This window comes from Aspergillus karnatakaensis (assembly GCF_047715665.1).
Source record: "Aspergillus karnatakaensis strain CBS 102800 unplaced genomic scaffold BJY04scaffold_65, whole genome shotgun sequence".
NCBI classification, from domain to species: Eukaryota; Fungi; Ascomycota; class Eurotiomycetes; order Eurotiales; family Aspergillaceae; genus Aspergillus; species Aspergillus karnatakaensis.
The window spans coordinates 74,530-101,265 of NW_027395777.1; the positions used below are offsets into that span (position 1 = coordinate 74,530).

The 26,736-nt window shown below is 51.2% G+C and overlaps 9 protein-coding genes across 9 annotated transcripts; 6 read left to right on the forward strand and 3 right to left on the reverse strand.

The window, feature by feature from the left end:
- The first annotated feature begins 100 nt into the window (after window positions 1-100).
- BJY04DRAFT_140754 (uncharacterized protein) lies at window positions 101-1,619 on the forward strand. Its single transcript, XM_073708677.1, has 3 exons — window positions 101-338; window positions 405-665; window positions 718-1,619. The coding sequence occupies exons 1-3, from the start codon at window positions 259-261 to the stop codon at window positions 1,427-1,429; spliced, it is 1,053 nt and encodes a 350-aa protein (XP_073566396.1). The 5' UTR covers window positions 101-258; the 3' UTR covers window positions 1,430-1,619.
- A 520-nt stretch (window positions 1,620-2,139) lies between these two features.
- On the reverse strand, window positions 2,140-3,380 carry BJY04DRAFT_231492 (thiamine diphosphokinase; the record flags this gene model as incomplete). The annotated part of the gene is made up of 3 exons (XM_073719546.1): window positions 3,172-3,380; window positions 3,024-3,103; window positions 2,140-2,907 (listed from the first exon to the last, which is right to left on the reverse strand). Exons 1-3 carry the CDS (start codon window positions 3,287-3,289, stop codon window positions 2,140-2,142), a joined length of 966 nt encoding a protein of 321 aa, XP_073566397.1. The 5' UTR covers window positions 3,290-3,380.
- Window positions 3,381-3,919: 539 nt separating this feature from the next.
- On the reverse strand, window positions 3,920-4,729 carry BJY04DRAFT_140764 (uncharacterized protein). Its single transcript, XM_073708678.1, has one exon. It carries the CDS (start codon window positions 4,495-4,497, stop codon window positions 3,997-3,999), a length of 501 nt encoding a protein of 166 aa, XP_073566398.1. The 5' UTR covers window positions 4,498-4,729; the 3' UTR covers window positions 3,920-3,996.
- A 919-nt stretch (window positions 4,730-5,648) lies between these two features.
- On the forward strand, window positions 5,649-8,894 carry BJY04DRAFT_222916 (putative sister chromatid cohesion factor (Chl12); the record flags this gene model as incomplete). The annotated part of the gene is made up of 2 exons (XM_073717536.1): window positions 5,649-8,353; window positions 8,459-8,894. 2 exons carry the CDS (start codon window positions 5,649-5,651, stop codon window positions 8,892-8,894), a joined length of 3,141 nt encoding a protein of 1,046 aa, XP_073566399.1.
- A 332-nt stretch (window positions 8,895-9,226) lies between these two features.
- Window positions 9,227-12,089, reverse strand: BJY04DRAFT_210506 (uncharacterized protein; the record flags this gene model as incomplete). Its single annotated transcript, XM_073714255.1, has 5 exons — window positions 9,227-9,807; window positions 9,869-10,037; window positions 10,102-10,434; window positions 10,860-11,954; window positions 12,021-12,089. The coding sequence occupies 5 exons, from the start codon at window positions 12,087-12,089 to the stop codon at window positions 9,227-9,229; spliced, it is 2,247 nt and encodes a 748-aa protein (XP_073566400.1).
- A 2,714-nt stretch (window positions 12,090-14,803) lies between these two features.
- sun1 (SUN family protein UTH1) lies at window positions 14,804-17,050 on the forward strand. The gene is made up of 4 exons (XM_073712816.1): window positions 14,804-15,147; window positions 15,325-16,194; window positions 16,250-16,620; window positions 16,672-17,050. Exons 2-4 carry the CDS (start codon window positions 15,354-15,356, stop codon window positions 16,711-16,713), a joined length of 1,254 nt encoding a protein of 417 aa, XP_073566401.1. The 5' UTR covers window positions 14,804-15,147; window positions 15,325-15,353; the 3' UTR covers window positions 16,714-17,050.
- Window positions 17,051-18,107: 1,057 nt separating this feature from the next.
- fhdA (putative transcription factor Tos4) lies at window positions 18,108-20,467 on the forward strand. Its single transcript, XM_073712817.1, has 2 exons — window positions 18,108-19,903; window positions 19,950-20,467. Exons 1-2 carry the CDS (start codon window positions 18,386-18,388, stop codon window positions 19,974-19,976), a joined length of 1,545 nt encoding a protein of 514 aa, XP_073566402.1. The 5' UTR covers window positions 18,108-18,385; the 3' UTR covers window positions 19,977-20,467.
- Window positions 20,468-20,754: 287 nt separating this feature from the next.
- On the forward strand, window positions 20,755-22,353 carry BJY04DRAFT_199701 (asparaginase). The gene has a single exon (XM_073712818.1). It carries the CDS (start codon window positions 20,935-20,937, stop codon window positions 21,997-21,999), a length of 1,065 nt encoding a protein of 354 aa, XP_073566403.1. The 5' UTR covers window positions 20,755-20,934; the 3' UTR covers window positions 22,000-22,353.
- Window positions 22,354-22,485: 132 nt separating this feature from the next.
- Window positions 22,486-26,531, forward strand: BJY04DRAFT_140821 (armadillo-type protein). Its single transcript, XM_073708679.1, has 7 exons — window positions 22,486-22,681; window positions 22,756-22,800; window positions 22,859-25,252; window positions 25,301-25,458; window positions 25,504-25,782; window positions 25,827-26,180; window positions 26,227-26,531. Exons 1-7 carry the CDS (start codon window positions 22,663-22,665, stop codon window positions 26,407-26,409), a joined length of 3,432 nt encoding a protein of 1,143 aa, XP_073566404.1. The 5' UTR covers window positions 22,486-22,662; the 3' UTR covers window positions 26,410-26,531.
- Window positions 26,532-26,736: the final 205 nt, after the last annotated feature.

Consider the following 26,736-nt stretch of genomic DNA (forward strand, 5'->3'; position numbering starts at 1 on the left):
CTGAGTCAGCCCCACGGATGATCATCCTGATTGGCTGCCGCCCAACTGCCATCATACGTCGAGCCGTGACTTGAGTTCCCTCCCTCTCCCCAGCTTGTTATTTGTTGTTATTACCATTCTATGATCCCGCCTGTTCCTCTACCTTAGATTACTCCTCCTACTTGCCTCCTCCATCGCTTCTTCCCGCATCTCTGCACTCCATCTAAGCTTATCCCCCCTTGCTCTGTGTCCGTTATCGCATGGTCCGCGCCTAACGTCATGTCTACCGGACTACCCTATCTGAACAAGCTGCGCAAGGGCGAGCTTGCTGAGCTCGCCGAGCTCACCGACCTTCAAGAGTAAGTCGCGCTTCTTCTCGCAGTCGTGTCTTGTTCGCGCGTTGCTGATGCGATCCCTCGTCATAGCTATGACGAGTACACCAAGCCTGACCTCGCCGTCAAGCTAGATGAGCACCTCCAGTCGAACGCCTCAATCTTTGGAAAGGAATCGCAGCTCGAAGAATATTACCGCCGCGCGTCGCAATCATCGCGCGGGTCACCCGTGAAGAGGGGCAGCAGAGCTAGCAGGGAAAGCCCACGCGACGTCACTCCCGTCAAGCAGGAAGTCGCAGCGCCCACCCCGCGATCGACCCGTCGCCGGACGAAAGTCGAGGAGGTCGAGCCTACGTATGTGTGCGCGGTCTGCATAGGATGATTGTTAATACTAATGCTGTTGCAGCGATGAATCCGACGTGCCTGCTGAGACCCCTGCTCGTGCGATCGCCGATGTTGCCGTTCAATTGCCCGCGTCGCCCAGACTGGTCACCGACGTGATTGAGCACCAGACGACGGCGTGGCGCAAGAGCATCAGCGAGGCCTGGAACAACTCCGGCGTGCAGGAACAGTCTGACTCTCTGCGCGCGACTCTCAGCAGCGTTCAGGCTGTCGAGGTCATTGTTACACTTCTCGAGGGTCTCAGCCTCATCAGAGAAGTTCTTCCTCTGCGATATCTCGCTACCATTCCCGCCATCGACGCCGTTCACACTCCTTCCATCCCGGTCAAGATCCCTGATCTCTTTGTTCTCGTCGACAGCTCATTCTGGGCGCCCGTTTCTCTCTGGCTTCTCACCAGCGTGTTCCTGCCTTTGACCGTTGCCTACTTCTTCAACATTAGCTTGTCCGTTGCTCAATCGAGTGGTGGTCCCGCCGCCCATACCCGCCGTAACAGCCGTGTTATTGCCCAAACGCATTTTGACCCGCTTAGCTTCAACATCTCCAAGGCCATCATCACGTACCTTGTCTATGCTCACGGATTTACTTTCTGGAGTGTCTACAGCAGTTACTCCATTCAGACAGTCAACGCTTCGATTCCTTTCCAGTACGCGGGGATATTGACCGGTACTGCCATTGGTACTGTTGGCACTCTGTATGAGGCTATTCTACGGAAGTAATCAACCCGATTACTCTTGGAATGTGTGAGTTGGGGGAGATGATTTAGTCGTTGGATATTTTGGTGAACGGACTAGATACCAAATGGACTGCAAAAGGGGTTGCGAGGTGTGGAAAGGTGATTTCTTATGAAAAGAGAGGGAAAGACAGTACTTGTGGACGTTCTGGCGATTACGTGTTATGTAGGTGTTCTTTGTTTCTGTGCTTCTGCTTGGTTTTTCTTGGTTATTTGATCTTGTATTCATTATCGATGGGGCCTAGTTGTTGGTTTTGACTAGGTCTACTGATATCCTTGTTTTTGCTTACTCTTGCTTGTTGGATTTATTTGTCTTGGTCTCTCGGTTGTCTGGGTGTGACGAGTTTAAGTCCATTGGCTTTGCTTCAGATGGGATTTACTCTGCTTTGGAAGATCAAGAGGAAGCTGGGGATACTGGTTATCACGCGAAAGAGGCGCCTATTGTTTTTGTTATCTATGCTATTTTTTCTGCTGTATCTTAGGAGCCAATAAATCCAGGAAGGGGAGAAGGAATTTAATGAATCTCTCTGATAAATCTCGTCTCGCTTCTCCTCTTTTGTGTAAGCTAGATCCCTGTATCAAATATATGTTGGTGTAGTATAGTATATAACCCCCAGCCCAATAGCACCACCCTTTTCTCTCTATGACCCTTCACCCCGTCAAATCACTAAGACCTCCAAATTAGGTATCATCTAATCAAGACCCCCTCTTCAGCCCCCCCGCCAACTCAACCGTAAACAACACCGGTCCCCCCGTACTAACCTCCACCCTCTCAGCCCGGATATGGTTACTCGTGCTCAGCTGCCCGCCAATCTCAGTCCGCCAGTTCTCGACATCCCATTCAAAGCCCTTGGTTGTGATGGATTCGGCCCCGGAGAGGGGGATTATGCCAATGTTTTCCTCCAGGAGATATTCTTGCTTGGTTTCTCGGGAGGAGGATTGGGATTGAGATTGGGATTCGAGTGCAGAGGAAGGTGGCAAGGGGCGATTCGCCCTAGGGACATGGATTGTGTTCTTCCCTGGAGCTAGGATGAATGTGATGCTTTCTTCGGAGATGAGGTACATTGTCCCTTGCGATTTTGAGCGTTCTTGTTCCTGGTTCATGAGGTACAGGTGGTGGATTTGGGAGAATGCTTGGTCGACGCGGCCGCCGAGGCCGCCGAGGATGAGGATTGAGAGGGTTTCGCTGTCTGCCTTTTCTGGTGCTGGCGTTGTCGTTGCCGTCGTTGATCGAGGGGCTTGAGATTCTGGTTTTGATTCTGGCCTTAAGGGTTGGGCCTGCGGTTGAACTGGTTCCGTCGCCGAGAGGATCTCCTTCTCCTGGTCCCGCAGATACCGCAGACTCTTCGTCAGATCTGTGGAGTACTGGTCGTCATCTAGGATGACGTCCACGCCTAAACTCTCGTAGTGAGCGCGCACGTCAGGGCGGATTGAGTCTAGGTCGCCGATTATCGTGTTCGGGATCTGGAGGACTTGTTAGCTTGTCCTGTTATTTCAGTGAGAGTCCGATATCTCGACCCCGTGTTTGGAGCCAGGAAGAAGCCGATTCAGACTAATGGAGATAGATGATAGTTACATACATCAGTCCCCTCCACCCCGCGCGACTTCGCCCACTCGAAGAACCGGTTTGCGCCACCGTCTGCGCAGACTGTTATGCGTGCTATTGAGTTGAGTTGATTAGCCTAGTGCGCTTTTCTCTACTTCAGATTCATCCTGCTTGTGGCGTACCATGATTCCTCAACACAGCAAGCGCCTTCTCATTCAGCGGCTGGTTCGTGACGACGAGCGCGAATGGTGGGATAGTCGGTACATCCTCGCGGAAGAAGATCGTTGGGTCCCACTCCATTGTCACGGTTATGTTCTATGCAAGCCTGGCTTTATATGAGTATAGCCTAGGACTGGAATGAATATGGGCCCAGGATCGATGTTGGATTTGAGTCTGGACTGGACCTGAGTAGATATCTCTTTTTGGTAAGTGGGCGTCTGATGGATCGTTATGTTGTGCATGCATAAGCATTATGTGCTCATGAGTCAGCGGGGATGTCGGCTATTCACTTTTATGCATTTGAGGATTGTAGTTCGGAGTATATTCGTGCTTGGGAATCCGTAGGCAAGGAAGGAATAAGGAAACTAAGATTTTGAGTCAATAAATATGGTACTACTCTGTAGGGATCAGGGGATCGCTGACATTGAAAAGAAGATCCCAATGGACAATGGCCGCCTACAATAAGCCCATATGGAACAAGGTTTCGGAGTATAAACCACGAGTCAGGTTAATAAAGCAATTATATACAGCATTTATACCTCAAATGACCAAAACTCCACAAATCCCAGTATTATCTAAGTACAATCCAAACCAGAAAGACAAGAGCAAGTCCAAGACAAAGAAACCCGCATAAATAACCCATCATAACCGTCATAGTAATACCAATAGTAGGAGGATCAGCCCAGCCCAAGCCTCCCGGAGTAAATCCAGCCAGGCTTATCCCCCATAAGCCGCTGCCTGCTTCATACCAGTAGTCCGCAGGGGCAGGCTTGTGCGACGAGACGCGTCTACCGGTGGCCAAGGTAGAAAGCCATGGCTTCGTTGTGGAGAGCCGCATCCTTGTTCTTTTTGTAGGCGGGCTTGGGCTTCTGGCTTTGGACCTTCTGGGCTTCAGCAAGCCACTTCTGCTTAGCTTCTTCCTTTTCCTGCGCGACTGTGGAGACTGAGGCGTTGGAGTAGGTTGATGCGGTGTCGTCGAAGGACTTGGTGGACTTGGTGGACTTGGAGCTGAAGAAAGGCATTTTGAGGAGTTTGGTGAGGGTTGAAGGGGTTTGTTGTGAAATTATTTTGGTTGTTGGAAAGGAAATCTTGGAGGTAGTCTTTTGAGTATTTTGGTTTGGTTTGGTTGGTGTGGAATGTGGTATGTAGACGTTCAAGGAACTGGTTGTTTGGTTGTTTGGTTTGTATGAGGATTGGATCTTTTTGGCTTGAGATTGTTTGGTTTGCTTGCTTAATTGTATTGATGCTGATGCTGATGTTGATGAGAAGAATTCAGATGAGGTTCCCATCCTCTATATATACTTATCCCATCAGCGCCTCGAGTCATCTGAAGCAGCCTACATCGCGAGATTTTACTCCGACTATGCCTCGGAGTTGAACCTAGATGCAAAACCACGGTCTCCAATGACGCAGGCTAGACAAAAACTAGAGCGTCGGGGTCTAAATTCGAAGCTTAGCAATGGAGAATCTGACAGCATGGGACCCCACACCTTGCTCACAGACCACTACCATGCAATAGTTTCAGCCTAAGCCTCTCATCCAGACTCCGACTCGACGATAGGGTTTTCTAAGCTCCTCACGGAGGGCGTGTAAGCGGATCGGACCAGGCCCAAGAATGACTCAGGCTTGTCAGGCCACTGCTGTATTCGTGCTAGAGCCTCGTGTTCCACGAGCAAGAACACCGCTTTAGGTGTAGTTCTCATTGGTGCCCCTATGAATGACCTTCGCATGTGGTGTTGATTGGGTCGTCAAACATGTCGATTTTGGAGATGGCTTGGTCGAGCCCTCGACTTTGGAGCCAGGTGACTCAGGCCAAAATCCAAAGCCACACTCGTATTGCCAAAGTGGCTAGGCTGTTCGCGTGCAAGATGGAAACGTATTGGGATACGAGGTGGACGTCTGCCAAGATGTGTAAATTGGTTGAAATTCGTCGATTCGTTTACTCCGTAGGCGGTTTGTGGTGTTTGATTATCAAGCTGGTTGAACAATCTACTCCGATGAGGGCAATCCTATGACGGCCGCCAACCCCGAAAAAGGTATTCCGATCTTGAACTCCGCACACAAAAACAAGTCCGATCAACTATTCCGAACGAAAAGTTGCGTTCAGCCCTTGGGGTACTTAGGCTGCGGAACGCGTAATAAAATGGATTCAGGATTCAAAGGAATCAGGTTCCAGTTTTATTGCTCATGCAGACCCGGAAGTTGCCCGGGTTGTCGATGCACGACCGCGGACTAAATATCGGGGTCTGCAAAGGGCTAGCGCCAAGAGTCGCTATCAGATGCTTGTGCCATGTGCTATGCGCGATTATCTAATTATGCCGCAAAGAACTATAGCCCTGACGCGGTTTGTCGCGCCGGACGCGTCGAGGATATCGACAACAGCGGAATTCCATCTGAGGCCATATCCACTCTTCAATTAGAATACTATTGAACTTGTTAGATGACAGACTCATCTCCATTGACTCTCCCCTCCTTTGATCCCGCCATCCTCCTCCACTCCGAAGACCTTTTTGACTCTCGAGATCACCCCTCCGAAACCTTCTCCGACGAAATCGAAGCGCTCAATATAGCACGCCAGGAAAAGACCCGCAACAAAGTCGTGATACAGCATCGAGCGTGGAACCTCTCTGATGTATTCCGGAGCGACGAGGACGTAAGGCCAGACACACCTACAAGACCTCCGAAAGGCTCGAAATTGCGAAACGCATTCTCCCCGTCACAAGAACAGACGTTTCCGTCCTCCCCACCAACGCCCAAGATGCCGTTCATATCCTCGCCGGTGGCGCTTCCCTTGAGTGCGCCGTCCCCGGATACGCAGAAACGAAAGAATGGAGAGAACTCGCAGGCTGCAGAGCCTAAGAGGCAGAAAATAATGGGTGGATTCTTAGACGACGACGATGATGACGATAACGATGCGCTGGAAGCTTTCAACGACGCGCAATTGAAGACACAGTTCGAGATTCAGGAACAGCTTGTGGAACTTCCTGTAATGTCACAAACACAGCCTGTGGCAGAGCCCGCGACACTCCCCGCGATAGCTGAGGTGAACAGCATAGTTAATATACCCTATACACCACCAAAGCCAGCACCTTTTGCGGTTCAAATCAAGACTTGTTCGGGAAAGACGTTGAATGTTCGTCTAAAGAAGTCCGCTGCTCGAGTCTCTTACGAAAGACTTGTGGCAAGTCGGTCAGCGACAGCCCCTGGCAGGGCTCAGAAAAGCTACTACGGGATTGAGATTCACAGGTTACTCGACGATGCTTCGAAGGAGGCTCAGCAGGCCGAGGCCGCAAAGTCCATACCTGCACCCATCATACAGCCGTCAATTGAAGCCCCTATTAGCGACAAGAGGAGTAAGAGGCTCGCCACAGCAATGTGGACGGAGAAGTACCGTGCACGCAAATACACTGAGCTTATTGGAGACGAGCGTACAAATCGAGCAATCCTGCGTTGGTTAAGAGGATGGGACCCGATCGTCTACCCCAACCTCGCAAGGTCAAAACAGAAGAAAGCTGCTTGGAAAGAGGATAATGACGAAGAAGAGAGACAGCACCGAAAGGTCTTGCTTCTCTGCGGTCCACCTGGACTGGGAAAGACAACCCTGGCTCATGTTTGTGCTAGGCAGGCAGGTTATGAGGTTCTAGAAATCAACGCCAGTGACGAGCGCAGTCGGGATGTCGTGAAGGGCAGGATCAGAGACGCACTTGGTACAGAGAACGTCAAGGGCATGAATGTTGAAGTAGGCGAGCAGAAAATACGCAAAGCTGGGCGGCCGGTCTGTGTTGTTGTTGATGAGGTCGACGGAGTCGTCGGTGGATCTGGAGGCTCCGGCGAAGGAGGTTTCATGAAAGCTCTAATCGACCTCGTCCTCTTAGACCAAAAAAATTCCTCGCGTGCTTCCGAGCAGGCCTCGGCCGGGAGAAAGAAGAAGGGCGACAACTTCCGATTCTTACGTCCGCTCATCCTGGTTTGCAACGACGTATATCATTCCAGTTTACGGCCATTGCGAGCTTCCTCTATCGCAGAGATCATTCACGTGCGTCAGGCGCCCTTAGAGAATGTCGTATCGCGCTTGAAGTCCATCTTCACGCTTGAAGGCATTCCCTCTGACAACGATGGTGTTAGACGACTCTGCGAAGCATCCTGGGGCCTTGCAAAGTGCAAACAACGCGGCGTCAAGAGCAGCGGATCTGCAGAGGGAGATATCCGAAGCGTCCTCGTCGCCGCAGAATGGGTAGCCCACAAGCTCAGAAATGAGAGCGCCGCCTCCCTGCGCCTAACGCGAAACTGGCTCGAACAGCGCATCCTCAACGACGAAGGAGGCGGCTCATTCTTCAAAGGCATGAACCGCGGCGGAGTCCGTGACATCGTCGACCGAGTCTTCACAGAGGGTGCCGGTTTCCCCGACGTTCCTCTTATGGCAGATGCCCTTAAAGATCCCTACGACCGCCTCAACGAAGTCCCCGCCGACGTCGCAAGCATCAAAAAGCGGCACGCTGTAAACCGACTTCGCGAAATGGTCGACGCCAGCGGTGACCACGACCGCTGCACATCCGAATGTTTTTCCTCGTACCCGCTCCAACCCTACCAAGATGACACCTTCCTGACTAAACCCAATGAAGCCTACGACTGGCTGCATTTCCACGACTCCATATCAGCAAGGGTTTACGCCGCCCATGACTGGGAATTAGGCGCGTACCTCAGTCAGGCAACCTCAGCCTTCCACCTCCTCTTCGCAACCTCACACGGTAAAGTCCAGCCTCAGTATAAAGAGACCGAAGACGAGGACGAGGAAGAAGCACACCCTTTCTCAGGACCAAGGGCAGATTTTGCCGCCTTCGAAACACTTAAGCAGAACCAGGATATTCTTTCAGGATTCCAGTCTTCTTTCTCCGCGCCTCTCCTCCGTCTATTCCGCTCTTCCAACTGCCTGGCTACAGAACTCATCCCAAATGTCATCCGCATGCTCTCCCCGGACGTGAAGCCCGTTGTCGTCCGCGGCAGCGAGCAACGCAGTGTCGCTAGTGTCCGCAAAGACAGCGAGCGCGCCCTCGTCCAGTCCGCCGTCCGTGTCATGACCGGTCTCGGTGTGACCTTTGAGAAAGTCCGTGTTGAGAACGAGGGCGGTGCACATGGCGGATGGGCGTACCGTATGGAGCCGTACGTGTCATCTTTTTCTTTCCTTCCTTCCGTCAATGAACACACCTTGCACATCCCCTAGTGAACATATAAGCTAACACGATTTCATAGACCCCTCGACACCCTAACAACCTTCTCAAAACTCCCCAGCCACTCCTCATCCACCGCTCCCGTCCGCTACGCCGTCCGGCAAGTCCTCGACCAGGAGTTCCGCAAGGAGTCCATCAGAAAGCACTCCGAAGCAATCGATAAATCCACACTAGGGGCCAAAAGGGCATCTAAATCATCTACCCCGAATGGCCCGTTGCCCGCTGACGCAGCAAAATCAAAGTCTACAGTCAAGAGGGATTTCTTTGGACGGGTTATCAAGGATGATCCGTCTAAAGAGAAAGGTGATGAAGAGTCTCAAAGTCGTGGGAAGAGTGGTAATGGAGGGTCTGGGCAGGGAGGTGAGAAGGGGAGGAAGGTCTGGGTTACGTATCATGATGGGTTCTCGAATGCGGTTCGGAAGCCGATTTCGTTGGCGGAGCTGTTGGGGGGTTTGTAAATTTGCTGCTCCAGTCCCATGATGTGTATAATGATTGTTAGAGCTATAGGGGTGAGAAGAGGGGTAGGTTTACTTTGCGTTTGGTGTTCATAGGTATGCATGGTAGCGCTTGATATTTGATACACATACATCACTTTTTATGCATCCATCACTCTAGAAACATATGTTGCCGGTTATTGTAGGGGGAAAACTTGATCAGAAAGTCGTGATTGTTTATTTCGACTCTATATATGATATGTAGATAGACCGTTGAAACGTGGTATACAATAAAAAACAATATCAAGCTCATGAAAACTCAACCCTCGCCCCCAACCAAACCTTACTCCCAAACACTAAGAAGAAGCCTTAACCTTCTCCGTCAGCTCAGGCACCTTCTCAAACAAATCGCCCACAAGTCCCACATCCGCAACCTGGAAGATTGGCGCATCGGCGTCCTTGTTAATCGCCGCAATCACCTTGCTATCCTTCATACCTGCCAAGTGCTGAATCGCACCACTGATTCCCACACTCAGATACAGCTGTGGCGCAACGTTCTTTCCGGTCTGTCCAACCTGCAGACTGTTATCCGCGAATCCAGAGTCCACGGCCGCGCGGGAGGCACCGATGGCAGCACCGAGTGAATCAGCAAGGGGCACCATGATGCGGTCAAACTCTTCCTTGGACTTGAGGCCGCGACCACCAGAGACGACGCGAGGGGCTGTGGCGAGGTCTGGCCGCTCGGAGACGGAGAGCTCCTCGGAAACCCATTCGGTTTGCGCCGGGGTGTTCGGGTCGGCGCCGTCGGTTACTGAGGCGCTGCCGCCGGTAGATTCGGCGTCTTGGAAGGCGGTGCCGCGGACGGTGAGGACTTTGATGGGGTCAGTCGATTGGACGGTCAGGATTGCGTTGCCGGCGTAAATGGGACGGACGAATGCTAAGACAATTGGTTAGAGGGGTCGGTTGTATTGTCTGTTGGGGTGTGTGGGGGAACGTACTGTCTTCGCTTTCAATGGCAGTGATATCGGAGATTTGTTGGACGTCGAGGAGAGCAGCGACGCGGGGGAGCAGGCTCTTGCCGAAGGCAGAGTGGCCTGCAACGATGTGTGTGTATTCGCCCTTTTTGATGTTCTCGACGAGTAGCGGGGCGTAGTTTTCGGGGAGGCCCTGGGTCGTATCAGCTATTGCTCCCATTCCACAGAAATATTGAATTCTAGACGTCGTTTTATACCTTCTCGTATGCATCGTTCTCAACTGCAACAACATTCTCAACACCCTTGTACTTCGCCGCCTCAGCGGCCGATGTCGCTTTCACGCCACTTCCAGCAACGAACGCTGTAACGGAGCCGCCCAATTTCATGGCCGCAGAGATAGCCGACACAGATGAGCTCTGGAGCTTTCCATCGCGTTGCTCGAGAACAGCGAGCGTGGAGAGAAGGCGGGCGAGCGCAGACTGGTTGAGGCCGAAAGCCCGAGTCGGAGCGAATTGTGCGCGGGCGGCGCGGAGGACGGAGGTTCGGGCTGCGAAAACCATGTTGGAGATGTATACTTGCTCTTGAGCTTCCTGGGAAGAGAAGAGAAGTAAGTCTGGTGGTAGTATAGGTGAGGGGAGATGCGGCGGTGGAGAGGAAAGTTTGAGGTCCGGTAGCGGGATGGCTATCGTCGGGAACGCCAAGCTTGCGGATGGCCTCGGTTATAAGGCGGAATGCTGCTCATGATTAGCCATCTTCAGCGCCAATTCGGCTTACTGCCTGCAATGCCGTCATTTCGAGCGAATTCCGAGGGCTTGACGGCTGGAGATGGGATTTACGGAGTAGGATCAGTTTGAGAACAGATTGAGATTAGATGTTCCCGGCGAGAGCCATGCATAACCACTGGACTATTTATGTAAAGACACGATATACAAGCAAACCGTCGATGAACTCCGTAACCATTAAACTATGAAAGGGACTTTTTCTTCTTCTTCGCAGGGCCGGATGATAACTTGACGGCCGCAGCTTCTCCATCCTCCAAGGCCTTGGCCTTTTGCTTCTGGAGCTTCTCTTTGCGGGCAGCGAGCGATGAGGCTTCCTCGTCGTCCTCTGCTGTCTTCTGCTTCCGGGACTTCTTGTTGCGGCCTTCTAGGAGCTTCTGCTCACCCTCGCCCTCGCCCTCGCCCTCAATTTGCTTCCGCTTCTTGTTCTTGCTGTCGGTCTCGGCATCTTCTGCCTCCACGACATCCGCATCCTCCACCCACAGCTCGCTAGCCAGCCAGATCGGCAGGGCCATGGTGTTGGCTCCCTTGACGTGGAGAGCCTTGATATTCCGCCAGCCCTTTGAAACGAACTTCTCCGTCAGTCCCTTGACCACGGCTTCGATGTTCTCCGACAACTGCTCAGCAGTGAAATTCGATGATCCGACTCTGATAGAGGCAGTCGTAGCCGGAGCCAAGTGCACAGGCGCAGAGGTCAAAGCTCTCTCAATCTCCTTCGCAACAATCGCCGGGCTCGCGAACAGGCTGTCGCCCTCATTGCTCTTCCTCGTCTGCTTGGGATCCTTCTTCACCCTCTTTCCATCCACCTTCTCAATCTGTGCAATGCGCACAGGAATCGGCCGCTTGGTAGACTTATAGAAGATCTTTCCGAGGGTCTTGATCAGGCGCGTAATAATGCGGTCATCGGCCAGGAAAACATCGTGCTCTGCAAGAAGCTCTCTCCGCTTCTCAAAGCTCTTATAACGGTCCTTCAACTTGGAGTAGCCGATAACCCTCTCAATGCGCGAGGTGAGGTGTTCAGGGAACGACGGGTCGGAGACAATGTTCTTGACAGAGCGCTGGGGATCCGCGGTGATGAGACAGACGCTAAGCGACGAGGACGCATTAAGCGAATGGGGAATCACAATCTTTCCGGGCTTCAATTTGTTCTTGTCGACGACGTGCTTCTTCGTCGTGAGCACGAGCCAGACTGCTTCTTTGTGTAGAGGGGTATCTTCGGCGTCGGAGTCCTCGTCATTGTCGCCGATCAAAGTCTTCTTAGTCGCAGTCGCTTCCCGCTCGCCTTCCTTCGTCTTGATGTGTCGTAGCAGCGCAGAGGAAGCTTTGGTGACCTATAGCAGTGCAAAAATTATGTTAGATGCTTCAGGATACTATTTTGGGAGAATTAAATATCGTACCTGCTTGTTGTCGAGTTGGTAAGGAGATCCAGATGTCACCTTGGTGGTGAGCGCTGTAGAAGACCCCATTTCTGCTTTGGTAGGGTGCTGTGATATTTCTGACAATTTCAACTGCCTCTGCATTCGGCGATATCGACCGATAAAAAAAAAAGTCGGATCACAGAAGGCGGTGAGCATTCTGCTGGTCATTGATTATCTAACCATGCCTCGGTCATGTGACCAATTTATGAAGACGAACACCCTCACGCACGACGAGGCGTCCATCTTGATTTCGGGCAGAGATACATCATGACACTAACACGTGTGGGATTAGGATAACTGTTAAAGGACTTGATTGAGAGGTATTGTCTACTCGCTCTTCTATGGCTATGCTTATAGGTAGACATGAACAATTAAGGACGAAATATATATATTCGGAGCGTTATCAAACAAAAACCTCAAACGATTGACTACATCCTACCCGTAAGAACAACAGTCAAAGCTCAGAAAGTTTGTTGTTTCACATCTATGAGTACATATAGCTAGCCTATCTGGAAGTTCAAATGCAGGCACATTCAAGGTGGAATATTTAGTGCGATTTTCAACGAATTTCGAAGATTACAGGTGGACTACGCCTACGTACTACTCTGGGCTATGCATCGGCGACGTGGGCGGAGATGAGGACATTTCCGGTTAGGAGATGTTTGGTATGTACTACGAACTCGAGCGTCGAGCCTCCAATGATGCACTGCAGATCGTGAAATTTATTACGCTCCTGAAGTAGACACGCTTCGGCAGCCGCGGAGTAGTCCACTGATACTGATAGTCCATCAAGCGGAGCTGAAGCTCCGAAGAGCCTAGCCATCAGTCCAAAGATCACCAGATAGAAATGATGATTGACCATCGCGACGCGGTTGGGTCATGGAACTTGAAGAAAGATTATTGACAGCCAGGATTCCGCTGAGGGGTTATTGAAAAGCTTGTTTACAGGATCTATTCGAAGTCTAGCGAATTATGGGCGGCATCGGTGGACCGAGTGGATATTGACCATTTCGCAAATTGCTGACGGCACCACGTTCGATGTTTTTTAAATTATTGTTCTCCAGTGCGGAGCAACGATAACTGAGACGGAAAATCGGAGAGGAACGTGTGGTGGCCAGTGCAGTTTTATTGCTGCCTTCAATTAGTACTCTGGACATCGAGCACTCATTGACCGAGTTCGGCATAGCGAAATAGCCTGGATAGAGGAATTTATAATCTGGACCGGTTTACTTAGTTGATTATAGACACCATGCACTAGAACGATTCTTTGCGAGAGACTTAATTGGTGCAGATAGCCCAAAATCAATGCATGAAGAGTTGATAGCCAGCACAGTCCCCATAGAATGGCTGCTCGTCGAAGTCCAAACAGTAAAGTCAATACGCACCCTTGTGTCTCATGCCCCATGATAATGGTTGTCATTATAGTACTGGATTGAGCAAGCACACTGGAGAGACCGGAGTATACTCTGTAACAGTGTAACTGATGCAGGTCGTCAATAAACAATGGTGGCCCACATAAGCTGCATTAGAGTGATAGCTCCTCGCATGTTGCTTTGTTTCAGAAAATGCTTGACTCAAGGGCAAACGGCCGGCGCCAAAAGCAAACATTGGTTCGGGTCTCACTATCTAGTTCACAAGAGTCTGGAGCATGGCTTCGTCTCTACTGAATATACACACTTATGTCGAAGCTGATTTCCTTCTGTTATCAGTTGCTTGAACCAGATCTCTCATCATGTCATGTCCTCTCTGAACTGTGTATCTCGGTCTGTTGAAGCAATTCATATAGCATCCTACAGCGCTTCATTCGACATGTTTATATATTGCTGCCTAGCTGATGTCACGAATAATCGATATCAAAATACCAACCTTCAGAACAGAACCAGGGCTGGGGGATCGCCGAGGACGAGCCGGAGTTAGATTAGCCTAAAAATTTGGTGTGGCGAGTTAGCAGCCTATTGGTTCGTGCCTGGCAGAAAACCTAGGGCTCCATATTGCAGGTTAGATTTGAGTGCTGATTGGCGGTAAGCTGAGTCGGAGAGCTAATTTGAGCTCCGCCAAGCGCAGAAGATTCAGGAACAGGAAATTCAAGCAAGTCTGTTTATTTAAAGGCGAGACTCCCTTCTGAAAGGTCTAGATGCTATACCAAGAGGACAAGATGAGGATCTCAACCCTTTTCTCCTGCTCAAGACGGCTTGCTGTGGGAGCCGAATCCGCCCCTTTATGATCCCAACAGGCCGAGATGTCTAGGAGTAGTTGTCTGCTGGCGTCAGGAGCCCCCTCCCGAGCATGCGGAAGCGGGCAAAACAAACACTGGATAACGGGTGGTGGCCACGTCGGCCTCCCCACTTCCGACTGCAAATAATTAAAGAGATGGGCACAATTCCATGGTAGCCTATTATTGACTATGGTGTTTAGCTTTTTCATGGCTTTTGGTAGAGTTCCTGTACCTGATAGAACCATGGGATGATTGAGCCTGTTCCTTGAGTACTCCTCCAGTCAGGGGCGATTGCGGCATCCGTTCCTCCATTCTTTTTGTATCAAGTAATTAAAATAACGAACCATTGAGGGTTGAACAGTTCAGACCATGTCTCGAATCTCGCAGTGGAACCCCTGAGTTGACTGGGCAGGTTTAGTGTGGTTGTTTTGATTATCGGCAGCCGGAGAGCGGCTCTCATTCGCCCCCCTCTGTTGGAGCCACACGCAACGCTCGCTTCTTTTCAGTCTTGACGCTTGTCCCCCCCTGGCTCTGGACTGTTCGTATCCATTAAGGTTCAGACCTCCTTTCCTCAAAACCTCCCCTTCCTCCTTCATCCTATTCCTCTCCCTCTTCAGCCTCCCTTCCCATCTCTCTCCCCCCAGAGCGCTTCGTGTTACGGCTATCGTCCGCCCTTTGAGAATTCCCATCCGACCAGAGAGACTTGTTTCTCTACCTACATTCATTTGGAATCCTCCCTTCTTTTCGAACTACGCTCTTTCGGTTCCTCGATCGATTGATCTTCAACTCCACGCTCCATCCAACGATCTATCCCTTCTGTCGCCTGTGACTTCTATTCGTGTACAGCACTATCTTTGAGCGAACGCGCGACCGGTTTGCCGTAAAGTGAATGTATGTCAATGGTGCTTGGTGTCCATGTTATGCTTGTTACATTCCTGTCAATAAAGCCGGGCTGTGGGATCCCAATGCTTGTGTTTGGGTTCAGCGAGGCAGTTGCAAGAGAAAGAACCGATCGCATGGGTTTTCAATTAACTAGCTATGGTTTACTGACTAAATTGGGTTGATTAGATAACTTGACATTTCGCGACCTATACAAGATGAAGTACTCCATCGCCCTCACCATGGCTGCGGCCGGTTCTATGGTCGCTGCTGCTCAGCACCAGCACGGTCACCGTCACCACCACAAGCGCGAGGTCGTGACTGTCGATGGTCCTACCGTGGTCGAATACATGCTCGATGGCGAGATCATCTCTGCCGAGGAAGTTTGCGAAGGCATCACCAACGACAAGCTTGCCTGGGCTGATGGCAAGCCCCCCTCCGACCCCTGCGCTGCCACGTCCACCAGCGAGACGTACACGCCTACCGTTGCCCCGGCTAAGTTCATCGAGACCTCTACTTCTACTACAACTACCACCACGACCACCACGACCACCACTTCTTCCACTTCTTCCACAACTGTGAGCGTCCCGACAACCACCTCGACCAGCTCGGCCCAGCCTTCTGCCACCTCCAGCCCTGGATCTGGTGCCACTGGCTTGAACGCCGCATTCCCAGATGGCGAGCTTGACTGCAGTACTTTCCCCTCCGACTACGGTGCTGTCGCTCTCGATTACCTAGGCCTCGACGGCTGGTCTGGCATCCAGTATTTGTCTGTGGTTGGCTCAGTCATTAGCAAGATTGAGACTGCTATTTCTGGCCAGAGCTGTACTAGCGGCGGCATGTGCTCGTATGCCTGCCCCCCTGGCTACCAAAAGTCCCAGTGGCCCTCCCGCCAGGGTCCAAAGCTGGAGTCCATCGGTGGACTTGAGTGCAAGGGTGGCAAGCTGTACCTGACCAATCCCGACCTCTCCGATAAGCTCTGCATTCCTGGTGTTGGTGGTGTCAAGGCTAAGAACACACTGGGCGAGCACGTCGCTGTGTGCCGTACCGATTACCCTGGTAAGTGCTGATCATTCGCGGGCTCGAATTGTATTTGCTAACAATGAGCCCATAGGTACCGAGTCTGAGACCGTTCCCCTCAGCTTGGCCGGTGGTGCTTCTGGCGACTTGACCTGCCCTGACGCTACTTACTACATCTGGGACGGCAAGGTCACCTCTGCTCAGTACTACGTCAACCCTAAGGGTGTTTCCCAGGAAGAAGGATGCCAATGGGGTGACGGTTCTAAGCCTGTCGGTAACTTCGCCCCAATCAACATCGGTGTCGGCGAGAACAACGGCAAGTGGCTGTCTATCTTCCAGAACGCCCCCACCACCTACGAGAAGCTCGACTTCAACATCAAGATTCAGGGTGACCTTAGTGGATCTTGCAAGTATGAAGATGGTGTCTTCATCTCTGACACCGGCTCTAACGACTCTGGCTGCACGGTAAGCTCTACTCTACCCCTCACCTCGAAACTATAACTAATAACCATACAGGTTCAAGTCATGTCCGGTGAGGCTACCTACGTCTTCTACTAGACTCGTTAGCACCGCAGGCTCGCCACCCGTGCGCCTGACGCCAACAGTTCGCCCGATCCAGGCCAAATTGCAAATAGAGGATCCTTCACGCTTGCTCGCCTTTTGATTATGTACGCTTCAATTTTGCATTCTTGTATCTTAGTATATTGTGTCATATGACTACTTCAAACCTTTGATTTCCTGCCATTCTCTTGTCCTCTGTTCGCTGGGCTGGGGAATTTGTGCTTAATTACCTTCTCTGCTGTGACGCAGCACCAACTTTTGTTTTTCATGTATACCCTGCTGTTCTTATATTCGTATAGGTGTTGGGGGTCAATTTGATTTTGTAAGTTTGCAATCGATCTCAAGTGTGTTGTACGCTTAGGTGTACTTTGAATACTTGCAAGGTCCATCTACGGTGAAACTTTGCTTAAGCCGATGAAGCTTATGTCGGGCATTGGCGAGTTCTGCAACCAACACAAGGTCTGCAGTCCGTATTGTCTTGCAAAATGCAATGTTGTAGACTGAGGGGTGGGGCCCTTATTGCTCATTTTAAATGACGACATGGAGGGGTCTTTGGGAGCTTTCGTCAATGCTCTGACGGGTCACCTTCCGGACTTTGGAGTAAAGTGGCATGGGCAGTTCAAGAATTTAATGCTGTCATCAGGCTCTTAGCCGAGGAAAATTTTGACGAGCGTGCACTTAGTATTTGGTGCGTCGGGGGCTGGAGACTGATTGGGTTTGACCGGTAAGTTACCTTGACTGCTTGTACGTACAGTCGCGTCGCGTCGGTACAGTAAATTCGAGTTTGTACTATACAAGCGACGTGACCAACGCACCTAATACTAGTAGACAGACTTGACGGCCTTCTACTAGCACCATAGCAGGCTTTTACTTGCTAAATCAAGATTATGACTATCATAGAAATCACTCTTAATTAACCGTCTCTTTTTATAGTTGAAAGACGTGTTCTCCAGCTTTTTGTCAACGCAAGGAATAATTGAGAACCAATCAAAGGCTGGTTTTATGCAGCTGCACATGGACCCGCCATGGATGCACAGACCACCCTCAGAAATCGAAACGCGCTCACGTGACCATACGCTAGTCACGGGACTCGAACCAAAGACGCGAGGCACATGACTTTCGACGCGGACGCGCCTCGAAGTATACAGGATGAAGGTAAAGATATGGTGAGACGATAGACGGCGTGGACTCAAATTCAATAGCGCTTCGAAAATGTTTCATTCTTAGGTTAATTCACAAACATGCAGTGCAATGCATAGTTCCTGCTGGTCAGGCTGTGGATGCGCGAGCTGAGTGGTCCTATCGACGCGCGCGTCTCGGACTGTAAGCGTGCATCCCGTTCCGCCCATTCCAATTCCACCACGCACCACCCTCTCCTCTCCCTTTTTCTTTCCAATGCTCTTTCGTTCTTTTCTGTAGACTCGCTCTCTCGTGTCTCCCAACCTCCTAGTCGTCATTCTGGGGACGGAACTTCCTGGGCTCTTCCTTCCTTTTTGTCCTTAACAAGCTTCCCGTCCCGTCTCTCGCTTTCTCGTTGTTTTCTCTGTCATAGACTTTAGAGCCCCAACGCTGTCCTCGACGCGAACTCACTTGACTCTCACCCTCATTACTCTATTACTGACCAGAGAAACCAAAGACCGGCTGTCTTCGACGCGAGTGGCCTTGTACCATGGAGTCTTCTCCTCCAAGGAGCAACTCAATTGCTCCTGTGGCAGGCGTGAAGCGTCCGGCGTCTCTTTTGCCTGCATTCGAGCCATTGAGCTCCTCTCCCTCCCTTCCTCGACCTTTAAAGCGAGTAGCACGCGATGATGATGCCGTCGTATCGAGATATCCTACTCCTGTCCCGACTTCGTCCACACACATCCTCTCGTCCTCACCCCCTCGAATGGGCATGGCCCATAGCTCGTCACGTCGTAACATTACCTCCGCCCTCTCTGAACGAACACCGTTGTCCGCCGTTCCTACTTTGATGCTCTCTGAGAGCGGGGAGCCGCTCCTCATGGGAAGATCCAGTGCTTCATGCCAGTACCAGCTCGCTGCCAACCGAATGATATCAAGGGTCCACGTCAAGGCTACCTATAAGCCTGCCCCCAACCCGTTCGACCGTGATAGGGTGGAGATAATGTGCATGGGGTGGAATGGGATCAAGCTTCACTGCCAGGGCAAGACATATGACTTGGCTAAGGGGAAGACTTTCACGTCGGATATCAAGGATGCCGACATAATGATTGATGTGCATGAGTGCCGTGTCCTGGTGCAGTGGCCACGCGGTGAGAGAAAGGAAGATGCGTCAACTGACTCGGAGCAAAACTGGGAGGAGACTACACCGACACGAAATAAACAACCTCGCCGCAGCTTACAAGACAGCCCCAGTGCTGAGCGTCAACGCCTGGCATCTCCCGTGTCTCCATCCCCTGCCGTTAAATCAATGATACCCCCATCGTCGCCACTATTCACACCGACTCGCGCTCGAAATGCAGTGGTTGTGTACGAGGATGAAGCATCTCCAACCCGCCGCAGTAGCTCTGGTGAGAGGCTGAAGTCGTCATCTAGTGTAGCTTCTCTCTTGCAGAGCTCGCAATCCAGTGATCTCAGTGACCTGAGTAAGCCTGAGGATCTCTCAGACCATGATGAGGAAAATGATCCGATCATTCATTCCTTTGGGCCTTTCGGTGACAACATTCTTCCGCGCCTGGCCTCGTTCTCTGCCGACGAATCACCGATTCGCCCCGCGCGCCCTCGCACTCACCTCCCAGGCCAGCCTCTCCAACCTACCCAATCTCCAAGACAACCCTCGAAGCCTGTTGAACCCATCGAGGAGGAACCGAGCAAACCGTTGGTTCTAGATGAGGATGGTGAGCGTGTCCAAAACCATGCTGCTAATCAGCTGGCCTTCTCACGCCTCTCATCTACCCCTTTCTCAACTATCCTCGGCAACCTTCCTCCTTCTCTGTGGAAAGCCAACAGCCACTCACGCCACGGGCCCTCGAAAGATGAAATCCGAGCGATTCTGGACTCTACTAAGTGCATCGGAAAGGTTGCACGTGAGGGCAAGGATGCCGCTGGAAAGCCCTTAGAGGCAGAATACTATTACATTCCCGACTATGACGATGACCAGATGCGTCGTGAAGCCGTTGTCACAGATCTGAGGAAACCCGGCCTCCGCAATTGCCGAAAGCAGCATAAGGTATGTCTTTTCGTCTCATGTGTCCGGCCAGAACTGACATGAGCAGCAATACTTTTGGCGCAAACCGAAATGAATATGAAACAGTTCAGCAATTATTATACCCCCACATACGATTCTGTTCTCAGTACATACTTATCTCACCATTTTGGGTTTCTTTCAATTCCCTCTTTGTCCTTTTCGCAAGGACTGCATAGCGTGGCGTGGGCAATACCCAGTCTGACTTTTACGTTTCTATATGAAGATGTATGATGTATGGTGGTTTTACTTCTTTCTCTCTTTTACTCTGTTCTTTTACCGTCTAGAGGTGCCTCTCTGTGTGTGCGATATGGACAGCCACAATCGATGGTTATGGTTATGTGGCTGTCAGTGCTTGCTACTATGCATTCGTCCGATGTCCAAGGTCTCTGATGCTGCTTGATGGCCATTGATATTGTGATATTAGCGTCCAGCGATCCTCACTGCTCAATGGATGGCGGATGTCTTATACTCTATTTATTTTGGACACTTTTACGAGCTGTATGTTACCATTACATTACCATTACATTACCATTTACGGAATAAAAGCATTATCTTCTACTTCACCTTTCTTCCTCAATATCCAGCATGTACACTGCAACTCGTGGAAGCTGGAATCTTCTCAAGACCTTCATAATTGGAAGTTCATTCAAGCATAAGGTTACATAACCAAACCTTATCCGGGCGCTTAACCGGAACATCCACGTCGGGTTAAGCTTTTACAGACACGTGACTCCATCGCTCTTGCACACCCGATCCGGATTAGTGCGCAATATATCAAGGTGCTCGTGGGATGGCTCCACTCGTCAAATTTAGAAGGATTTCTCTTGAGAGGGGGGAAAAGAGAGGTATATATAGACTAGAGCAGACGTTGGAAGGACGTTCGAGTAGAGATTCTTTCTAATTTGTTGAATTTGAGGTTGGGGGTTATACACTGCCTTACCTTGTCCTACTTTCTATACTATATACTATATTTCACCACAAGATTCACGAGATCCTACCTTAAAAACATTACCATGGCGGTTGCAACTACAGACTACGTCGTTTCCGACCGCTGCGGGATCATCGAGAACCGACACGCTGTGCACGCGGCCATCACCGACGCCGATGGCACACTCCTCTTTGCGGTAGGCGATCCGACCCGGCTGACGCTTGCACGATCAGCAGCGAAGCCTGCGCAGGCTGTTGCAATTCTGGAGACGGGATGTTTCGAGAGATTCGGGTTTAATGATGGTGATCTTGCGCTTGCTTGTGCCTCGCATAGTAGTGAGGTGAGACATGTTGAGCGGGCGAAGAGGATGTTGAAGGATATTGGCGCGGATGAGGGAGATTTGAGTTGCGGTGGGCATGCGGCTATCTCGGAAGTTGTTAACCAGGGGTGGATTCGGGAGGGGTTTGTGCCGGGGCGGGTTTGCAATAATTGCTCTGGGAAGCATGCGGGGATGTTGGCGGGGTGTAGGGCGCTTGAAGTTGATTTGGAGGGATATCACTTGATGGATCATCCGATGCAGGTGAGAGTAAAGAGAGCTGTGGAGGAAGTGACCGGGCTGGAGGAGGACATGGTGAAATGGGGGATTGATGGGTGCAATCTCCCTGCGCCGGCGTTGCCGTTACAGTATCTCGGCAAGATGTTTGCGGCGTTTGCGGCGGCTGCAGACGCAGTGGAGAAAGGTGACGGACTTCCAGAGAGGACACGCGTTATGAGTCGGGTATTCCATGCAATGTCGCGGTATCCGGAGCTTGTTGGTGGCGACGGCCGATTCTGCACCGTGCTCATGCGGGAGTTTCAGGGTGCGCTTATTGGAAAGATTGGGGCCGATGGCTGTTATGGAATCGGAATACGAGCGTCCGAGCCTACTAGAAAACTGGGCGCAGTTGGAGCGATTGGGATTGCGGTTAAGGTCGAAGATGGAAATCTCAATGTGCTGTATTCGGCCGTTGCAGAAATTCTGGCCAGGCTCCAAATTGGCACACCAGAGATGCGCCAGAGCCTCGCATCTTTCCATCATACAGATATATTGAACACTGCCGGCGTTGTGACAGGACGCCTCACCCATGCGTTCGAGCTACGTCGTGTCTGATGGCCGGCCGACGGAATCTTGTTTGCTCCCAGCCTTTGCATGGTTGTGGTCGTAATTGGCGGAGTCCGTCATATTGGAAGTGTTGGGGCCCGGGGGAATTAGTCGTCACTTTGATGAAGAGGTTTTCCGCGCGGATATGAAGCTAGTTGTCAATCTGAAAGCCACGGGCTTGTTTGATTGAGATTCATGGCGTCAATAAGATAGACACAGGCGGTTGCGGTCGTTCTTGGTTGGCCTTCTCGGAGAGCGTGGTGTTAGGTCGGGGTAATACTATTCTTTCGTAGCTCAGTAGTATTGAAGATATTTCGACTCCCAGAAGTGAATCAACGAAAGTCGAGTGAAAACCGAAATAGATGAGGGATGGAATAATGAAGTAAGAGGTGAGGGGAGGTGAGATTGCGGGAGCGGACTAAGATTAAAGTTGACCTCCGCCGCCTTTGCCCTCGCAGTCCCTCCCACGGCTTTTCAACATCGTGCAACATCCCTGGACAGACCGCACTCGTTCTAGGCGAGACCCTGACGTGGATCTTCTCTTACTTATTACATCTCACCAATGTGGCGGTCAAGTCACTTGCACGCTTTCCGTTCCGATTCCTTTACACCACTCCACGACAGCTGAATTCGTCACCGCGGGGATTGCTACAACGCACTGGGCGGTAAGAGATGGATCGGCAGAGAAAGCGTACGTCTTGAACTCATGTGTTTGATGACAGTTATAAAACTGGAGTCAGTATCTAACGAGAATATATCGTGTAGGGGAAATTCGCAATCTTAACGAGCGAGCCTGGACTGGCGAGAGTGGTATTGCTATCCTGTTCTTCCTACCACACGCCTTCTAACAATCATTACTCTATGACAGATGTCTTTCCTGTCAGCAAATCTCTCGACTCGTCCCTGAAGAAGAACACTGCCTTCATCAAACGCCTCCGCACCGGAATCAATGCCGCCGCTCAGCAAGCTTTGTTGACCGATATCCGTACCTTGTCCCTCCACAAATACCTTTCGGAGATAATATCCGCTTGCTTCGAAGGCCTATGCAAGCTCAAATCGCCCGGAGAGGTTTCCGCCGGTGTTGAAATCACAAGCGCCCTTCATCAGCGATTCGGCCCGGCGGAGTTCACCCGACAAATCGGATGGCTGCTAGGGCGGGGACTAAGCTCTCCGGACAAGAGCCAGTTAAAGGCTCTTAGTCAGGAACTGCGGGAACGTGAGGAGAAAGAGCGCTTGTCGCGCCATCGAGTTTTGCTGAAAATTGTGACGGAGCTGTGGTTGGTTGGAGCACTGAGGACACTCGACGACGTTGAACGACCGGAGGATGTGGGCGCAAAAGGCAAAGATGGCGCTGCTGGATTGGGAACCAAAGTAACGGATGGCGTGTCACGGAGCAGGAGTTCCACGGGTGACAAGGAACCGGACCCGTTTCCTTTGGAGGTTTTGAAGGAGCTCCTTGGGCATGACCGCGACCATTCCAACCTGCCGCTGGCCGTATTGTTTGCGAAAAGCTTTAGCTGGGATATTCTGGGCGTGAAAGCTGTTGAAGAGGGCCGAAAAACAATGGATGCCGATGGAACTACGACGGGCTCTTCGACCGAGACTCCGAATGGCGCGGAGGGAGGAGAGGGGATGACTACCGAAGACGACGCTCCGCTTACCCCGGAAAAGACCCAGCTTCGGTTCAAAAGCATTCTAAACCGATATCTGGAGGACGTGAAAGCGCATGTTATGCGCGATCAGAAAGCGCTTGCTGCACAGAGCAAGCGCAATGCAGAGGCCTACGTTAAGAGTGGCGAAATCTTTGAGGATCGACAGGCCAACTTTGAGAGGCAGACCAAATCGCTGGAGAAGTTGGTAGCAAACACACAGGTTCTCTGCGAGATCCTGGGGGTGGAAATGCCTGCTTTGGCGGAGCAGGAATCATCTGATCCTGCTTCAAGCGGCGGGATTGGCCTGGTAAAAGCCTCGGAGTACCTTCGAGGGCAAGGGGAAGGAGCTGGTATTTGGGAGGATGAAGAAGAAAGGCGCTTTTACGAAAATCTCGTCGATCTGAAGGGCAAAGTTCCAGCTGTCTTGCTAGACGACGGTAAGAAAAAGAAGGGCGAGACTGGCGAAGGGGCCAAAAAGAAGGACAATGAATCTGGGTCTGAGCCCAGCACGGAGATGACGGAGCCTCAAGCTCCAACAGCTGAAGAAAAGGCAGCAGAGGCGGACGATCAATCTACGGCAATTGCTAGCAAGACCGTGGGTGCCCAAGTCGATGCACTTTTGGCAAAGCTCCCGGAACTCCAAACCAAAGACCAAGTCGACCAGGTAGCGCTGGATTTCTGCTTCCTCAATTCGAAGGCGTCTAGAAATAGGCTGGTCAAAGCTGTATCCGAGATCCCGAAAGGCCGCATCGATCTTCTGCCTTTGTACTCGCGCCTCGTTGCGACCCTTGGACAGTACATGCAGGACATCCCTCAAGGTTTGACTACTTATCTCGACGAAGAGTTTCGCAGTCTTCAGCGTCGAAAGTCGAAGGAGTTCCTTGGCCAGGTGCGTATGAGCAATATCCGCTATCTTGCGGAGTTGACCAAGTTCGGTGTGGTCCCTGAGCATATTATCTTCCACTGCTTCAAGGTCTCTCTGGATGACTTCTCGCGAATGAACATTGAAATCATTGGCCATCTGCTGGAGAATTGCGGAAGGTACTTGTTTCGAAACCCAGATACCTCTCCACGGATGGCATCCTTCTTGGAGACACTTAGCAGGAAAAAGACTGTTCAACATTTGGGCCAGCAAGAACGCATGATCATCGAAAATGCTGTCTATTATGTTGATCCACCCCAGCGGCCTGCAATCCAACAGAAAGAGCGAACGCCTATGGAATCTTACATTCGGAAGCTCATCTATCTGGATATGAACAAGCGGAATTACGCCAAGGTTCTCAAGTCAATCCGGAAGCTTCACTGGGAGGAGCAGGAGGTGACCAATATTCTGGACCGTGTTTTTAGCAAACCTGCGAAAGTCAAGTATGGCAACATCCATCTTCTTGCAGTTCTTGTCGGTGCTCTCTACCGGTATCATCATGGTTTCGGAATTGGGGTCGTGGACAACATCCTGGAACACATCACCCTAGGCCTTGAGCAAAACGACTTCAAGTTCAATCAGAAGCGGATTGCCGAGGTCAAGTACCTCGGAGAGCTGTATAACTACAAGATGATTGATTCTCCTGTCATCTTCGATACGTTGTATCGGATTGTTACATTCGGCCATGGTGCGTTTCTTTTGCTTTAACGACAGGGTTTTACTAATTTCCCCGTAGAAAACGGCACTCCGATGCCCGGAAAGATCAACACGCTGGATATGCCAGACGATTTCTTCCGAATTCGTTTGACATGTACCCTTCTGGATACGTGTGGTCACTGTTTCGACCGAGGATCTGCTAAGAAGAAGCTAGATTTCTTTCTGAAGTTCTTCCAGGTATGCACACCTCTTCAGATTCTTTGATCACTGCTGACTATTTAGTACTACATCTGCACGAAAGACCCATTGCCGATGGATATCGACTTCCTTGTCCAGGACACATATTCCATGACCCGCCCGCAATGGAGTCTAGTCACGGATCTCGATGAAGCAAGCCGTATTTTTGGTGAAGCGGTGGCTCAGAACTTTAAGCCCCAAGAGACCCAAGAGGAAAGGTTTGAGCCAGAAGACGAGTCCGAGGATAGCGCATCCGGCGACGACCTGGAGGAAGATGGTCTTCCGGATGCTGAAGAGGATGCAGAGTCTAGCGATGAGGCAGAGGTAAGCCGGATCTTCCTCTCCTTTGACCCATACTAACAACACAGGTCTCTCCAAACATTGAGCGAAACGACGATAGCGATTCGGAAGAGGAACAGATCTTCGTTACCCGCCAGGAAGAAGAGCGCGACCCCGAGGCCGAAGCTGAGTTTGACCGTGAATTCGAGAAAATGATGGCAGAAAGCGTGGAATCGAGGAAGTTCGAGCGCAAGGCTGTGTTTGATATCCCTCTGCCGATGAAGCGAGTTGCGCGTGACCCGGCAGCCGAATCTCCAGCACCACTAGCAGCAGCTCCTGCTCCTATCCAGACCCCAGTCCCGATTCCAACCCCAGCCCCAGCTCAAACCTCAACAAACACCATGGCCTTTTCACTGATGACCAAGAGGGGAAATAAGCAACAGGTACCTCCGCCACCCAGGACGAAGTGACGCAGCTAACGCATGATAGACTCGCACTATCGACTTACCCTCCGACTCCACGTTTGCTGTCGCCATGAGAAGTCAGCAGCAGGCTGATAGGGAGGAGCAACAGCGCATCAAAAACCTCGTATTGAATTATGAAATGTCGAACGAGCCGGAGACTACTGAAGGTGCGTCAACATCGTCAAATGTAAGAACTAGGCTAACATAACCAGAAACTGTCGAGAAACGTTCCCCAGCTAGACTGGACAAGTCTGGCGCCAACCGGTCTGCCTTCCGCTCTCGCAAGCTCCAGCTCAGTGATGTGAATTGGTAGCGTTGACTGCACAGATATACTTAGCGGAAAAAAAATCACACCAGGTTGGATGACCAGCTGAACCCTGCCTAGACTCTTGCCCAAAATCTGTTGCTGGACCTTTATATGGTTCAAGCTTGAAACTCGAGCATGAGCGGAATCAGTCAGTTGAGCAGACAACCTGCCAGTCCACTTGCATACTTCCGGATTCACTGTTCTGGAGAACACGGGGGATGAAGCACG